This window comes from Xenopus tropicalis, chromosome 7, assembly GCF_000004195.4.
Source record: "Xenopus tropicalis strain Nigerian chromosome 7, UCB_Xtro_10.0, whole genome shotgun sequence".
Taxonomy (NCBI): Eukaryota; Metazoa; Chordata; class Amphibia; order Anura; family Pipidae; genus Xenopus; species Xenopus tropicalis.
In genome coordinates, this window is record NC_030683.2 from 101,301,258 (window position 1) to 101,318,397 (window position 17,140).

The 17,140-nt window shown below is 39.8% G+C and overlaps 1 protein-coding gene across 7 annotated transcripts in view; it reads right to left on the bottom strand.

Annotated features, from left to right (window-relative positions):
• Window positions 1-4,164: 4,164 nt before the first annotated feature.
• Window positions 4,165-17,140, bottom strand: part of tp73 (tumor protein p73) — a 92,817-nt gene continuing 79,841 nt past the window's right edge. For 4 of the 7 annotated variants that reach the window (XM_002933855.5, XM_031905927.1, XM_031905930.1 and 1 more), the window contains 5 exons: window positions 15,696-15,820; window positions 14,845-14,996; window positions 13,510-13,642; window positions 10,034-10,127; window positions 4,165-5,809 (listed from right to left, as the gene is read on the bottom strand). In XM_002933855.5, coding sequence (XP_002933901.3) covers window positions 5,489-5,809; window positions 10,034-10,127; window positions 13,510-13,642; window positions 14,845-14,996; window positions 15,696-15,820 — 825 coding nt within the window. In that variant the 3' untranslated portion in view covers window positions 4,165-5,488. Of the gene's footprint in view, window positions 5,810-10,033; window positions 10,128-13,509; window positions 13,643-14,844; window positions 14,997-15,687; window positions 15,821-17,140 lie in introns of those variants that run through there. The other 3 variants (XM_031905928.1, XM_031905931.1, XM_031905932.1) reach the window with 3 other exon arrangements.

A 17,140-nucleotide genomic window follows, 5' to 3' on the forward strand; every position in this document is an offset into this window, starting at 1 on the left:
ATACGTAAAGACCAAATCTTGAGGTTGTCAAATGAGTAGTTTTTTGTCGATTTGGCCACTTAGGTTGTGATCCAATTGTCAAAGGACTGGCCAATAATAGTGGCCCTTTCAAACCCATCAGATGAGAAATGCGTCAATGGGCCAATACAGAATATCAGCCCAAGTACGGCTCTTTTGTCCACTGATCTACCTGTTGGATGGATTTTCCAAGTGTCATAAACATTCATTTGATTTCCACCATGTTCTCCATCAGCATAAATAGGTACAACTGTGACCTTGTCCTGCAAGGACATCTGAGCAGAATATACATATCATTCGAAACTTCTGTGGATTTTTTTTAACTACATCAGCAAACTTAAGGCAAAAAAAAATAAAAATTCTGGGGTTTGCACACGTGTAGTAATGTGATACCCACAAACGTGCAAAGAAAATGCAAAACCGTTTGTGTTTAACTCTCAGCACAAAGCATTGTTCCAAGTCATTAGGTAAAACTGCTGTTACTCATACAGTGATGGGGGGGTTGGAGACAGAGACATGTATAGGTCATGTGACACAAAGTGCCCTATTTGCATGTCCATATCATTTTTACTTAAAGGTTTATGTATTGATTTTTAAATCTGTGAATTTTCGAGTTATTTTTTTAATTTAAAATTTTACCAGACTCAAATATTTGCTTATTTAGTAATAAACACAAGGAATTCTAATCCCAAAAAGAAAATCCCACTGATATGGGTTTACCCCGGCTTCGCCCTTCTTGGGGCTCATCAGTGTAGTGAATGGGATTTTATTTGAAGCTCTTTGGGTTTAGTTGTTTCTTTGGGATTAGTTCCCAGAATTCCTTGTGTTTATTTGCATCCATATGAGGCAGTCTCCTTAACCCTTTTGACTTATTTAGTAAAAAAATTCAAACCTCAATCGAATTAAACCATAAAAAAACCTTGAATGCATCAAATTTGTATTCTATTCATCATTTTACAAATATTCAAAATGATACAAACTTGAATCAAAAAACCCACATACTTACCTTTTTCCTGCCAATGACTTGTACGTGAACTCGCAAGCTTTTACATGCTGAAGTTTTACATTCAAACTTTTCTGATTTTTTGCACTTAATATTGAACATCCAAGTTTTGGGAACCATCATTTGAATATGGCAGTTTGTGCAAAAAATAAAAAACATGGGAATCCAGGAAAGAAATCATATTCAAATGTTGATAAATCACCTGCATAGTTTGTGTATTTCCACTCATTTAGCTGCACTTCTGTCTAACACTGCACTAACACGGGCCGTGTCTGGTAGCTCCATAGGTTCTATGTCGGCCCCAATCAGTGCAGGGCGGCAACTTGTGTTCTTACTCATGACAAATGAGGGACCCAAAATGGTTAAAGGCACAGCCTGTTAGGTACCAGTTTTGTTTTTGTTTAAAGGTCATTTTTTTGATCTGCCTGGTTGCTATGGGTTACTGCACTGGAGCAAAGTTGTACCATGTTACCAAATAAGCCAGACATATTCCGTATAGTTTTGGGCAAGGCAAATAACAACTAATAGCTGCTTTTCTAATGAAAGGCAAAATGCAATCCAATTAAACATAGACTTTCTGATCATGCAATTTTTATGAAATCAAAATACCCAGTATTAATCTTTTTCTTTATAGTTATTTAGTAAGGCGAGTGGAAGTTTCCGTACTGCGCACCAGTGCAAAATCAGTTTAGTATTATCTATAACCATTAACAGAAGCATTCGTGCCCAGGTCAGTTTCCAGAGCCTGTTCTTTAAAGAAAAACTGTACCAACAGAATGAATACTTAACCAACAGATTATATCATATTAAGTGAACTATTAAATCTCACCAAACTAGAACATATATAGCTCAAGGGAAAAGATGTAAAAAGGGCAATATTTACTGATATCAGTAAATATTGCCCTTTTTACATCTTTTCCCTTGAGCTGCCATTTAGTGATGGGCTGTGTGTTCCCTCAGAGATCAGCTGACAGGAAATAATGCAGCTCTAATTGTAACAGGAAGTAGTGTGGGAGCAAAAGGCAGAACTTTGCCCATTCATTGGCTGATGTAACCTAATATATATGTGTGCCCTTGGTTTCTTTATGAGCATTGTGAATCCTATGATCTCAGGAGGCAGAACTTAGTACTTAAAATGGCAACTTTCCATTTAGGATTTCCCAATGGCACAAACTACTTAAAAAGTATATTGTTATGAAAATAGTATTTAGATAAAGCAGGGTTTTGCATATGAGCTGTTTTACATTATATATTTGTATAGAGACATTGTTCAGGGGTTTAGTTTTCCTTTAAGGCTTGTTGAGCTCATTGTGCTATTACATTGTATCAAGTAGGGTAGTGAAACAGTTTATATAAACCTTTAGTGCAGAGAACAAAACCGGAATCATTACATATTAATTTGCAATCAATTCAAATAGAATTATAGGGGAGATTTATCAAAGGTCAGGGAAAGAAATGTTAACAATCTTGCTTTTTTTTTTCCACCATCGAAAACGTTTAAAAATCGCTGCCTTTGTATCTGACCAGGGCACTATCTGTGAGTTCTGCCCTGTCTGTGTCAGTTCCCTGGGGGTACTCTGGTTTCCTTCCACACTCCAAAAATATACAGGCAGGTTAAATGGCTCCTTATACAGTCTGACCCTAATGGGTACAAATGTGATAGCTCCACTGGGGCAGGGACTGATGTATAATCTCTGTAATGTGCGGCAGAATGTGCCAGCACCATAGGGTAGAATGGTTTTTGCTTGGTCAAAGCTGGTGAATAAAAAAAGTTCAGTGGGGAAAAGCTTTGATAAAGGAGCCAGAATGTTTTTGAAATTGTACTTTGCTTATTGCCCTATAAACGTTTCTGCCCCCTGGTGGATTTCATGTTACAGACTGCTGCTTTAGGGAAAGAGAATATTTTGCAAAAAGGATCAACAGCGCAATGTTCAGGGGCGCTGCTGCCATAAGGCGAGTTGAGAAACTTGAGGCAGCAGCATCAGGCCAGTTCCCAGGGATCGCAAAAGCCACTCCTTGTAACTTAAGATTCCAAATTCAGATTTTTCAATTGGAACTTTTGCTCTTCTATTGCTTTCTCTGAACTAGTGATGCAGTCCCACTTGGCCCCTTCTGATGCCAAAAACTGAAGCAAAGGAGGGCGGCATCAACTTGGACACCTCAGGGGAAGAAGGACCCAGAGGTGGCACTGGCCATGTTATATTATGATAAATGTATCATTTGTGATATTACTGCTGGGCGAATTAATATTATAATTCTTTATTCTTAAACATGGAAAAACTTTATAGGAAACAACTTGTTATTTGTTTTGTTTGTGCCGGAATACCTTGCACTTTTAATCTTGTTCAAAAAAATTATATTCATATAACCAATTGACTTCAATTCCAAGAATCAGATTCAACTTTTTTGTTAAGAACTGTGCAAACATGCCATAACTGGCAGGATGATGAAATGCATAAAAGTGTGTTGAGTTAAGGTGGCCGTGTGTGGCACTAATGATAGGCCTCCCTGACCGATGTCTGGCTCAAAATCAGGCAGATCTTGATCGGGCTTGTTAGGGCCAAATGATCAATTTAGCCCAATATTTCCCACCTGTAGGTGGGCATATTGGGAGAAGATCCGCTCACTTGGTGACCTTAGCAAATGAGTGGACCTTTACTCAGCCAACTTCTTACATTAACATTTGGTATGATGTCGACAGCGATTTCTGGTTTGTTTTTTTTAATTATTTTGTTCGTTCACCAGTTCTTCATTTCGTAATCTGAGCAGCTCTCCGGTTGCTAGGATGCAGTGTACCATAACAACTAGGCAGTGGTTTGAACGAAAGACAACAATAGAATTGTAGCCTTGGTAGAATTTTGGTTGCTGGGGTCAGTGACCCCTTTCTAAGGGCCGTGGCAGACAGGGAGATTAGTCGCCGGGCGACAAATCTCCCTTGTCGCGCTAGAATGTAAATTGCCGGTGGGATGGCATACGCGGCGCCAAGTTTCCTCTCAAGGCAAAAGGGGCAGACAAATTATTTCAAAAAAATATAACAAAAAATAAAGATGAAGTTGCTAAGAATAGGCCATTCTTTCCCATACTAAAAGTGAACATAAAGGCCAACCACACCTTTAAGGACTTAGAACAAGAGGACGCTGAGAAAAAGTTCCATGAAATTTGTATTGATTATCTACATTCAATGCAGGTTTTTGTTTCCTAAAGAAAATGTGTACATAGAATTTGCAACTGATATCCAACAGTTCCCTGGAAGGTGCAGTTACATAACTTGTGCAAAGGGAAATATGATCACTTGTGTAGAACGTCACTGTGCCTGCCCTGTGTGAGAAGGTTGCCATGCTGACATACAGCATCCAAAGGGCTAACCTGCCACTGGAAATACTTACACCCTGCTTGTGGTGCTCTATTTACAGGTACTTACACACTATACACACAATATCACCGACACATCTCAACAACTTAGGAGGGGGTTTCGCTGAATTACGGAACGGTATAGAATGAACATTTAGCAACAGTGTTTCCCAACGCATTGCCAACGCTGAATGTGCATCATTTTATACAAATTTCACTAAAAACTGGGTACACGTTCAGCGTGTTTATGTTTCTATAATACCAGCCGCCAGCGAGTCAGCGTGCCATATTATTGTGTAGATCAGATTAACAATTTCAACACCCTATTGCTGACCAGTTTTATCATTGACCAAAAGAGTCAACACGCGTTATCTTACACAGAATAATTAAATATATATTAAGAAGATACAAGAAAAACTATATATACACAAAAAATCTGTAGGTCATGGTCAGATTTCCTTTTTTTGTGCCCCTAAAACGCAGCAGGATCGAGACCAAAGATCTACTTTAAAAAAAAAAAAGAAAAAACACGCTTTGAGGTGTGTATCTGTACAACTCCTGAACCTTTCTCTTAGGCGAAAGGCGATTGTTTTGTATCATTGTCCAAGGTTTTAACAGTCAATGCAAAAAAATACTTTTCTGGCAGTTCCATCGGGACAGATATGGATCCACTTCCTACTGCAGTGTTTCAGCATATGGCCGGCATCTGGGAACTGGAGAACGGTGATTATCTGTGTGAAACCAGAGGTCTGTATGAAATCTCATCTCTCTCTCTCTCTGACAGCCTTTGGGAAAGAAGAACGTGTTGTCATTATTCTCAGTTAACCAAAGTCACAATTTCCAATCTTCACTTGGTTGCTTGGCTGCCTCCTCTACAAACATATGTTGGCAATGGTTTCTCCATTAAGTTGATCCCCATATTAAATTACCCTATAATGAAAGCCGCTGAGCACAGATAAGCGTAGATTATAACCGCCTTGTATCTGTTCTTGACCCAATAAGTAGTCATCACTTATGTTTTGTGGAACTCACAAGCTGCACGCAGCACAACCCATTCTGATTTGGCTTTATGCAGTAGGGTATTTACTTGGTCAGCTACATATATATATTCTGATATTAGTTGATGTCACTGTTTTCATATTCCTCCTTTATGGACTGTTTGCGTGATTTGCAGTCAGGTAAATCAAAGCCAAAATCTGCCCATTCATCAGCACCGCCCCGGTTGGGAATAGTGATGGTGTGACGTACGCGGAAGTGTACTGCCTCCATAACACGCTGGCGCTGGAGCTCGCCAGAGCTGCCAATAGAAATGGTGGAAGCGTTGCTACTTGATCGAACGAGCTGCTGGGCTCCATATTCATGGCTCTTGTTAAGCTCTTGAATGCCTCGCCAGATCATTGATTTGTAATGTTCTGGTATTTTCAGTGCTCCAAGATCCTAAAAAGGAGAAAAAAAAGTGTTCAGTCATTCATTTATACATTTCATTTCCTAAAACATACAGGATGCTGAATAAGTCAAGGAACCATCTAAGGGTTTGTATCCTTCTACGTGAACCTACTTTGTAGGCAGCATATTTTAGAGGATTTTCCTCTTCCCCTTTAGTCAGTAAACGCTGCCATTAAAGACCTTTATTGTTTGTTTAATAACTCCTACAGTGGCAGAGGGTTTTCAGCCGTCACATAAGCAGCTAAGTCTGGAGGCCTTCAACTTGATCCAGGTTCTAGAAGGGGCTAATCAACAAGGGGTTCTGCCCTTGGGTGCAAAATACATTTGATTTTTCATGACCTACCATGAAGTTAAAGTGGTGATGTTTGGTTATTTCAACCAATCATGCCCTTAAGATAGTTTGGACTACCCAATTTTCCAGTTGCAGACATCATTTTCCAGTGACAGTCACCATTTATATTTAGGAATTTGATTTCACACTGCCCAATTGCACTTTAATCATGCCTAACCAAGTGGTTTCCAAACGGTGGTGCGTCAGCCTGAAGGTCATTTTGTGACATATTTGAGTAGAATGCCTTTTTCTGCTGAACCTACCTTAAAAGGTCAATAAGAGCAAGATCTTGGATCAGCAGGTATTTGATGCCCTAGATATTCTTAGATCTATGGCTGAATAGCTGGTATATGTTTCCATGTTTGTAACCTTGTAAGGGGCTAAGGGGGCCTGAAATCTGAGCTTGAACTAAATGCATTTAAAGACCACTGCCCCAACCTAATTCCTATAAAATCAGAATTTTGTCTCTAGCTTGTTATGCCATAAAGAGAAACAAACCATACACACTCAATAGCAAATACATGTTAGTCTAAATGGGCTAAACCTTGGCTGTGAGTGTTCATCAAATATTTATAACATTGGAAAATAAATGAATATATTGTTAAATGACTCATATGTTTAATTATAATCCCATGTAACTGTTCTGCTGTTGGTATTCCCCTGCAGGTAGCGCACAAGTTGCCAAACTAAATGGCTCCAAACCTGTGAAGATAGTCACTTACAATATTATAGCATCTGTTACTGGTACCACAGGGAAACATTTGTATTTGTTTCTGCTTCTGTTTCTTATAGGCTACTGAATAATTATAATAATGATAATCCTATGTTACTGTAAAAACAAGTGTCAGCTGTGCGTACTCTTACTTTATAAGTCAAGAGTCTTTCCTACAATAGACATCCATTTAGTATTTTGAAGAGATACAGCTTCAGTGAGCAGGCAGTTAGTGACTTGAGCTATCACTGTGCCTACCCTACCAGTGGTCTCAACTGGAACCCTATCTAAAATGTAATGTATAAACTGGGGTTGGCAGAATCACAACAGCAAATACTAGAGAATGTAGAGCCAAACGCTACTGCAATGCCTGATGCATTAAGGACAAACATTGAGAAGCTGAAACAAAGATATATAAGATGTAAAGATTTGAAAGTCCTAAATCATAGTCTGACTAAAATGCACAGACCTACTATATGAAGTTCTATATTTGTATAATGAGCAACCCATGCATATGCCCCACAATTATGCAAACCCCCAGGTCATGACATTATGCTGTTAGAGTATATTTATTGCTTATGCTTGCAGTTAAGCACCTTGGCCACCAGATGTCCCCTCATGCACATGCATTGGGTTCCTGACATAGGAGAAGGTGCAACAATGGAGGAAGGGGAGGAGATGAACAGCAGGATTAGATGGCATCTTGTAGACCAATGGGCTTCTGCAAGTCTGAATTTCTATAGAATATCAGCATAGTATGCTGCTCCAATATGCCAAATAACAGGTTTTTATTTGCCCTATTTGGCCAGAAGAGGCTACTGACAGTGCTTGTGGTGGAAGTTTTATGTACATTGCATGCAGAATACAAGCAGCAAGCGACTCCTGAGCATGCAAAGGTCGTGCAACAAATGGGTGAGCTCTCAAGTGACAGCATCTTCAGAGCAACGGGTTGATTAACAGCGGCATGACTACATAGGCCAAACACAGTGAGTGCTTCAGTACAGGCATGTCAGCCGTTAATGGAATATTTTATACATAAAGATGAAGGGAAAAGAGCTGAGCAGCATTTATAGTGTACCAATTAGTTACAGACAGGAATGGGAAGTTAAAAACGAAAACTGCTTCCCAAATAGATTTGTTTGTTTCATTAAAAAGGAGGCCCTCTGCCTGGAGGTCAATGATATTATTATCAGTCATTCTTTACTGAAATTAATTTTAACATGTGTTATAATGGGAGTTGCTTTCTACTGGAGATACATTTTATTTACAGCATTGAACCCAGAAGTGGCTATCAAGCAATGTGCTACTTGCCACCCATTCGATGCTGCTCCTAACAGTCACATACTGATATGAAGAGAGTCAGGAGTACTGCAGTCATTCATCCTGATGTGCACAACCAGTCAGAAGCTCCTGTAGACTGGCAGTCCAATGGGTTTAATCAACAACCAGAGATAGCAATGACTGACAGCTGCTATGAATTTTTATTTTCACAACCACATTTACTTGTGTGGCTCCCTAACACTTTTACATTAACTTTTGTCTCACTAAGTGCAAATGTTTGGGATACTCTGGAGGGAAAGGGCTCCCTGTAGCCACATGAGCATGGCAAATGTTAAAATGCACTGATCTGATTTTTCTGGCAGTTTTACTTCTGTTATTGCAGCAATTTATGATACAATACATTGAATGGCTATCACCATGTCTGATTATTACACATTGCAATGTACCAGAAAGGCATCAAGACACATAGGTTCCTATGGTTACAATGAACCCTTTAGGCTACTGACAGAACAGGAGATTAGTCGCCCTAGGGCCTAGGCCAATCTCCTCTACTACAAGCGACTAATCTGCAAATTCTTTCACACTGGCGATTTACATTATTGTAAATGTGCACCGCTTCGGTTTTGTGGAACAGCCTGAGGTTGCCTCTCAAGGAAACTTCGGGCTATTTTGGAAAGCAGCCACACTGCATATGTTTCCCTGACCTGCATTTTATCTGGTGGGAAGGAAACAAGGGACGTTTGCGATTTATCAAGGGTGACTAAACACCCCATGTGTCATTGCATTAGACTGACAACAGGGCACTAAAATACATTTTTATCTTCTTATTCCTGGAGCTATAATTGAATTACCAATATAGTAAAGGTTTCCTATAAGTGTGACCCTCACCAAAGGTTGGAACTTCAAAAGGGTCTTAAACTGAAAAAGTCCAACAATCACTGCTATACAGATCCATGAATGATACTTTACCCGCTGTTTATCTCCCTAGTTAATCACTAAACCATTGTATGCTAGACAGTTTATTTGTTATTTGCCATAGATATGTGAGCCTTATTGCTCTATTTAACAGGCAGTGTTTACCAGTAAAGGGTATCAAGACATTTTTTGGTGTTAAGCTGGCCATACACGCACAAATATAATCGTACAAAACTATGTTTTGTGCGATTCTCGGACCGTGTGGGCTCAGAATTATGGTCCTGATAATTTTTGCACCATGTCGTTCAGTCGTTTAGACAGGTTAAAAAATTTCAGATGGAAAATGATAAAATCTGTGCATGTATTGTGTATCTGACGATATCCTTGGGGGACCTACAATGGGGTTTTTTAGGAAGTCACTATCACAAGATTGGTGTCTGCCAACTATTTTATGTTCAGAACATCCTCCAATTTATTATATTTAGGGTTTTATCCTACAATTTCAGTCTGAATCTAAGTTTAAGAACATTGCATTTAAATGCACAATCAATATGCGAACGTTTGTTGGAAGAAGACTAAAATCTGAACATACGTGGCCAGCTTTACTGGTGCTTTAATGGAAAAGATGTGACAGAATAAGTCAAAGCAAAAAAAGGGGGGAAATAGATTGTGGGGGAATAGAGAAAATCCTGGGGACAGTTTCTGAGAAAGTAACTGGCATATTGGTCAAGGTGCAGCTTTCATTAGATAATGTAAAGGGTGTCAGGGAGGAATTACAAAGGTGATTAACTGATTTGGCAATTAGCACATCTACTAACACAAACAACTTTCTGCTCACTATAATGGATGTATGGTAGAAAGATCAGAAACATGCAGAGAGATAAGTGAGTGTACATTTTTGGAAATGCCATGTATTCCTCTTTCATGTAAAGATGAACAACTGGCCATAGGTATTTTTTTTCCTGAATGTATTTACCTCCATAGTAAGGTTCTGCAGGTGGTAAATATTCTGTAACCCTTGTGATGTGAAATATTCGATGCAGTTGGGACACCCCAATCCTGTTAAAAAACTGCAGAAACAAAAGAGTTTGGAAAATAAAGTGGTATTAACTCACAGATATATGACGGGATCTTAGAATTCTTGATTCAGCCACTGCTTCAAAAAAGCAATAGAGACAGACCTAATTTTGCATACATTTCAGCCTTACTAAATAGAGGTTTCCTACCCCTGTGCTACACTATGCATATAGGCAACATTATTTTTATTATATATATTTTTTAAAATCAACACATTGTTGGACAGAAGTGTAATCTATTAAATTGAATAATTTAAAAGAAATCTAAAATTAATTGCATTTTGGTGACACCATTTTTGTCTTTCTGCATTCTTCTATTACATGCATAGTAGCTTGCTCCATTGTAGGGATATAAGTTAATGGCAAGTAATGCAGACTGATCATTCAGTATTCCCTTAATACATTTATGAGATCCACTATCCAGAAAGCTCTGAATTATAGGAAGGCCATGTCTGGTACAGTCCATTTTAAGCAAGTAGTTCTAATTTTTAAAAATTATTTCTTATTTTTCTATAATAATAAAACAGTACCTTGTACTTATTGGTAACTAAGCTGCATGAGCCCATATTGGAGGAAAAACAGTCCTACTGGCTTTATTTTATGTTTAAATTATTTTTAGTAGACAAGGTATGGAGATCCAAATTACAGAAAGATCCTTTATCCAAAAAACAGCAGGTCCCAAGCATTCTAGATAACAGATCTCATACCTGTAATATGTTTAAAGTCTCTGGAGAAGCAAACTTTCCCACTTCCATTCAAATGTGACCCTCTCTAAGTCTTATCAAAATAAATGGACTCATTTTCTATGGTTTCTTCACCGTTACTAAGCCATTAAGAAGTGTAACTCTACTCTCCTATGCTACAGAACAAAGAGTTTCATAGCCAAGATGTAAAGAATTATCTAAAGAATACATTTAGTAATGAAGCAAAGCCAACATTCACACAGCAACATTACACACACTTGTGATACTAGAAAGAATTAGCTTTCTTTTCCTTTTCATTTGATTGCAGTTCACATGAAAGCAGTTAACAGAGGGCTGTAATAGGATTCCCTATATAGAATTCAAGTAAGCTTGGTTATAATATGAAATATTTGGAGTCTGTTATAGAGATTACACTATCAGGTGCCCCAAAGGGGATGTGTGGGCCACTGGGGTAGCAGCTCTTTTGGCTTTCACACACCCCAGTCCGACCCTGCAGCCAGAAAGTGCAATGTCAGCAGGCACAGGGCCACCCACCCTTCCTGAATGCAGTGTTGGCCAGTGGCGTAGCTACTCTGCAGAGTAGCAAACCCATCCGGCCCCCCTTCCACCACCCTCCTCTCCCTGTGCTGATGCGTCTTTCTGCCCTGATGTGTCCTGTGGACCCATTCTTCCCTTACTGAGAGCCAACAGTGAGCAGAGATTTAAACACAACATTGGAGGAAGCAGACCCTGGGGTCTTTTGTGATATCACTGCTTGTAATGTAGGGGCGCACAACAGCAGGACTGCAAGGTTTCACACACCACTCATTAATCATTTAGCCCAATCCTGAACAGTGTCCTAAGCCTCCAAGGCACATAGCGTGTTACTCCAACTCCAATAGCCCATATCATTGAAACACTCCTTACCAATATAGTAGTTTAATTTAAAAAGAGGCTGTTGTTGAGGATGTACAGTTCCCACCATTCCTAATATTAGGGCTAACATCAGGCAAGAAGCATTTTTGCCTGTGCAGTTTCAGGGCTCTGGCACACGGGGGCGGCGCGATTTCGCGCAAATCCCCGAAAAAGACTCGCGAGTCTTTTTCGGCGATTTCCGCAAATCGCCCCGCTGCGTCTGCCATCCCGCCGGCGACTTACATGTTCGCCGGTGGGATGGCAGGGGTAGGCAACTCGGGGAGATTAGTCGCCCGCGAACAGGGAGTTAAATCGCGGGCGACTAATCTCCCCCGTGTGCCAGAACCCTTATAGCAAAGGGGTATTCTTGCCAGACCTATACCTGCAATATGCACAGCACAATAGGGAGATATCAGATAAGTGTACTTTTCCTGCCACTTGCTGAGAGGCTTTTCAGATCTAGACTTAACATCATTAAGGCTGATGTCCCACGGAGTGTGTTAGTGTATCGCAGAGATCTATCACGGGCGACTAACACACTCCGTGGGACATCAGCCTAACAGATGCCAGGACTACATTCCCTAACTAACTATACTGAAAACATTTTCAATATTTTGCATTTTCAGTATTTTGCATCTGTTTTACCCAGTTTCATTTTTACACTGACCTACTCCTTTAAGGGTGAAGACACATGGAGCTACTTGTCACGGCTATTAAACACCAGAAAATACGCTGCCATAGACAATACTAATAATTGCCTCTGGTAAAACACACATAGAGACAGTTATCAGTAATTGATCAGCATTGTCTATTTCTGTACAAGTAGCTGCTACGACAGGGATCCTTAACCTTTTATACCTGTAAGCCACATTTAAAAGTATTGAGGAGCAACACAAGCAAGGAAAAAGTTCCTGGGGGTAGAAACGTGCTGGCAGCCTACAGAAGGCTCTGTTTGGCATTATACTTGGTTTTTATGCGACCAAAACTTGCCTCCTTACCAGAAATTCAAAAATAAGCACCTGCTTTGAGGCCACTGGGAGCAACATCCAAGGGGTTGGGGTGCAACATGTTACTCACGAGCCACTGGTTGGGGATCACTGTGCTACGAAGTAGCTCCCTGTGCCTTAGCCCTTAGGTCTGAATTTAAACAAATATGTGCCTTCTAGCTGGATTATTCTAAACAAACAGGTACCATATCATTGTATTTGAGGAAATTCTGTACATCTTGGTACACCATAGTATTCCCTAACACTGTAATAATGCTAAATCTCATACTAAACAAGTCCATTTTATAAAGGAACAGCAACACATTAGATCTGCATATTGTGTGTAATAAGTAAAAACTATATAATGAGCCCATTACCAGTCTAGTCTAAGTCTATGCAAGGGATCCCTGGGAAGTGTAGATAAGATGGCTGCACAGCAATATATTTAGATTTAAGACGCGCAGGCTCAAGTTACAAGCTTATTTACCTGACTTGGGGGTACCGAACAAATGGCTGCCTCCCCTAGTGAATCTGCCTTTTCTGGTTGTTTGACTAATAATTTGTGAACTGTGGCCCTTAGGATAACTATGTATATTTGTGCATATAATAAACAAGACAATGTGTTATCATGGCATGATACATGATGATCAAGAATCCCATTTCTAAATGTTGGGCCTATACAGCAGCTGTCATTTTCTGTTCTAAATGCAACATTCCATGTTAATAGGCGCAGTTAGACTGTTGCCAAAATAATAAACATGCTACATTAAATCAAAATTGTTACAGCAGTACCTGACTAGGCTGGGGTCTGCATTGTAGGGTGGCGGAGGGGTACAATGTGATCCTGATACCATAGACTGGGATGAATGTGCCCCATTCATCTCTCCGTTAGTCTGCAACGGATGACTGTTTAACATGCTGGGGCCTAAAAAAAAAAAAAAAAAACAATATTCACAATCTCATAGTGATAATACAGAATGGAAATAATGATATTCTTCAGATGTCAACAACACACAGCACTTGGTACATAGTTTCTCAAATAAGCAGCCACAATAGAGACACATAGAAGCTGCCATATAATGAAAAGCTATTGGGGTATAAAAAGGACAGACACTTGCTCTATATGCATAAGAACAGAATAAATTGTAGGAAACGGGGTATTATTTATATAGTGCTTTTCTCCCCTGAGACTCAGAGCACATTGCAAGGATTTTTACTATCATGATAGGTACAGTAACTATGTTGGGGGTTATGTAAATAAAAGGCACTAAGTTTGCCCAGGAGCAGTAACCCATAGCAACCAACCACCATGAAGAATTTACTGGTTTACCTGTTTAAAAGCCAACATATTATTGTTGCTATGGGTTACTGCTCCTAGGCAAACTTAGTGCCTTTTATTACATATGGGGGATTGTGACTTGACTTGTTCAGGGTCACAAGGAGTTGCACAGAGAATTAAACCAGGGTTTTGGCCTGAGATCCTGAGACATCTCAGTTAGCTATAGAGGCAGTTACATTTAGGGGCTGATTTACTAATCCACAAATCCGAATGGGAAAAATTCGGATTGGAAAACAAACATTTTGTGACTTTTTCATATTTTTTGCGACTTTTTCGTAGCCGTTACGACTTGCGCGAATTGTCGCGACTTTTTCATAGCCATTATGACTTTCGACTTTTTCATATTGAGCGCTCGAAAAAGTCGCAAAATACAGATCATTACGAAAAAAACGCATTTGGACGCTTTTCGGACGTTCGTGGATTAGTAAATGTGCCCCTTAGTGTGTTAGAAGTCCAACCTTCACCTACAAAATTTTCAAGAGCAGTGGGTTTTGCAGTCCCATGTTAAACTGTAAATGGAAAAATGAATACTGAAAATCAATAAAGGTGCACAGTGGGGATTTATTCAGCTAACAAGAAAGTATGAGGCACATAAACACATAATGATATTAATCTTTGCTCTGGGGTTTATATGAGAATTGGCACAATACCATGTGGATGCTATTTACCATATGGATTCTGTCTGTGGTAATGATGCAGAACATAGGCGGTAGAATTTCTCTTGAACTATTCTCTGTACTATACATTAGATAATGCCCACTTTTTCTAGACCCTTTCTGTTTACTTACCCATTGGTCCCATGTTTGGCCCTGCATTAGAATTATGCTGATTGGGTTGCCCCACTAATTGGTTGACAGAAGGCAGCTTGTTGATCCCTCCATGAAGTTTATTCATTGGTGAAAGAACAGGGCCATATGAAGATGTGGACTGCAGATGGGTTCTGTATTGAAACAGTGATATGAGTTATTTTTTATTACATGTATATGTATATAATTGTTTTTAACAGTAAAAAACATTTTGAAAAGCTGTACGGTATGGGATCCGTTATCTGGAAACAGTTATCCAGAAAGCTCTGGATTACAGAAATCCATCTCCCATAGACTCAATTTTAATCAAATAATTCAGATTTTAAAAATTATTTAGTAACTAAGTTATAATTAATCCGTATTGGTGGCAAAACAATCCTATGGAGTTTATTTAACATGTAAATGATTTTTTTTTTCTTTTTTAGTAGACTTACAGAATTACAGAAAGACCCCTCATCTGGAAAGTTTCAGATCCCAAGAATTCTGGAAGTCCCATACCTGTAGTACTTTAGAGTAAGGGTCTGAAATATGCAAGCGGGGCCTAAGGTATTGTAAAGATGGCTCTCACTGTTGGGTAATAAAGTAATGAAACTTACACATAACTTCTAAATCATCAACACTGGTGAACAGACTATGAGGTAGTTGGCGGTCTTGGAGAAAATCTGACACTTGAGAACAGTCAATGAGGTCTGTCGGCAGCCCATGTCAAAAAATCACATGGATGTGCCACATGTACACTCAGCTTGTTGTACCTTACTATTAAGGTACTGTACAGTTTCATCCCATTAGGCAAGTGAATTCATAAACAATTACAGAAATGCTAACATTCTTACTGTCTTTGAAGAAGCTGCTGTTGTTGCTGCCGATACGAATCCACCAGCTGCTGAGGAACAAGCTCCACCAACTCCAGACTTTCCTTTATCTTCATCAAAATTTCAAAGTTCTCCCGGCCACGAACCTGTAACAAAATCCAAGCCACATAGTTGGTTTGTTATATTTATCTTGTTAATATCTCTATTGCCATTTCTTTTGCCTTCTGCCAGATTTTGTGGATTCATCTAGCTACCATGAATGTTTAATACACGAAGAACTGAAGCAGTTCTCTACCAGTTCTATGAGCTCAATGGTAGAACTGTTTTCCAGGCTAAAATGCATGAAATATATTAAATTTCTTGAGGATGATTTTAAGTGGACTAGCAGTAGGGTATGGCAGTATGCATAAACCCTATTTCTTGAGCTTATAATAATAATAACAGTTGTATACTAATCAAACTAATCAGTTCTTTTGGCTTTCAGTACCACCTCTATGCTGACGATACTCAGATCTATCTTTCCTCTCCTGATCTCAACCCAGAGCTTCTAACTCGCGTCTCTTCCTGCCTGTCCGCTATCTCCACTTGGATGTCCCAACGTTACCTCAAATTAAACCTCTCTAAAACTGAATTGGTTCTCTTTCCCCCATCCAACGCCCACATTGTTCCCGAGGTATCTATAACGGTTAACAATTCTACCATCACCCCATCTTCCCAGGCCCGGTGCCTTGGGGTTATCCTTGATTCTGCCCTGTCCTTCACCCCTCATATCCAATCACTTATCAAATCATGTCACTTTCACCTAAGAAATATCTCCAAAATCCGATCATTTATCACCCAAGATGCTGCCAAAATTCTTATTCACTCTCTTATAATATCTCGCCTGAACTACTGTAACTCCCTATTAATTGGCCTTCCCCTCCAAAGACTGTCCCCTCTCCAGTCCATAATGAATACTGCTGCCAGGCTCATACACCTCTCCAACCGCTCCTCCTCTGCCATGCCGCTCTTCCAATCCCTGCACTGGCTTCCCCTACCATCCAGGATAAAATTCAAGCTATTGACCCTCACATTTAAAGCAGTCCATAACTCTGCCCCACCCTACATCTCTGAACTCATCTCTAGGTACCATCCAACCCGCTTGTTACGCTCCTCTACTGACCTGCTCCTCAACTCCTCTCTCATTCCCTCCTCACACGCTCGCATTCAAGACTTTGCAAGGGCTGCCCCCCTTCTCTGGAATTCGCTCCCACAAACTGTCAGACTTTCTACCAATCTCTCTGCCTTCAAGAAATCTCTAAAAACACATTTATTTAGAGAGGCTTACCCTAATCTAGTTTAGCAATACCCTGTGCCCCACCCCTCACAACTCTGGTCATGCCCATTCCCACACCTTGTGTCTCAACCCTTTCTCCTTGTAGATTGTAAGCTCTTTTGGGCAGGGCCCTCTTCACCTCTTGTATCGG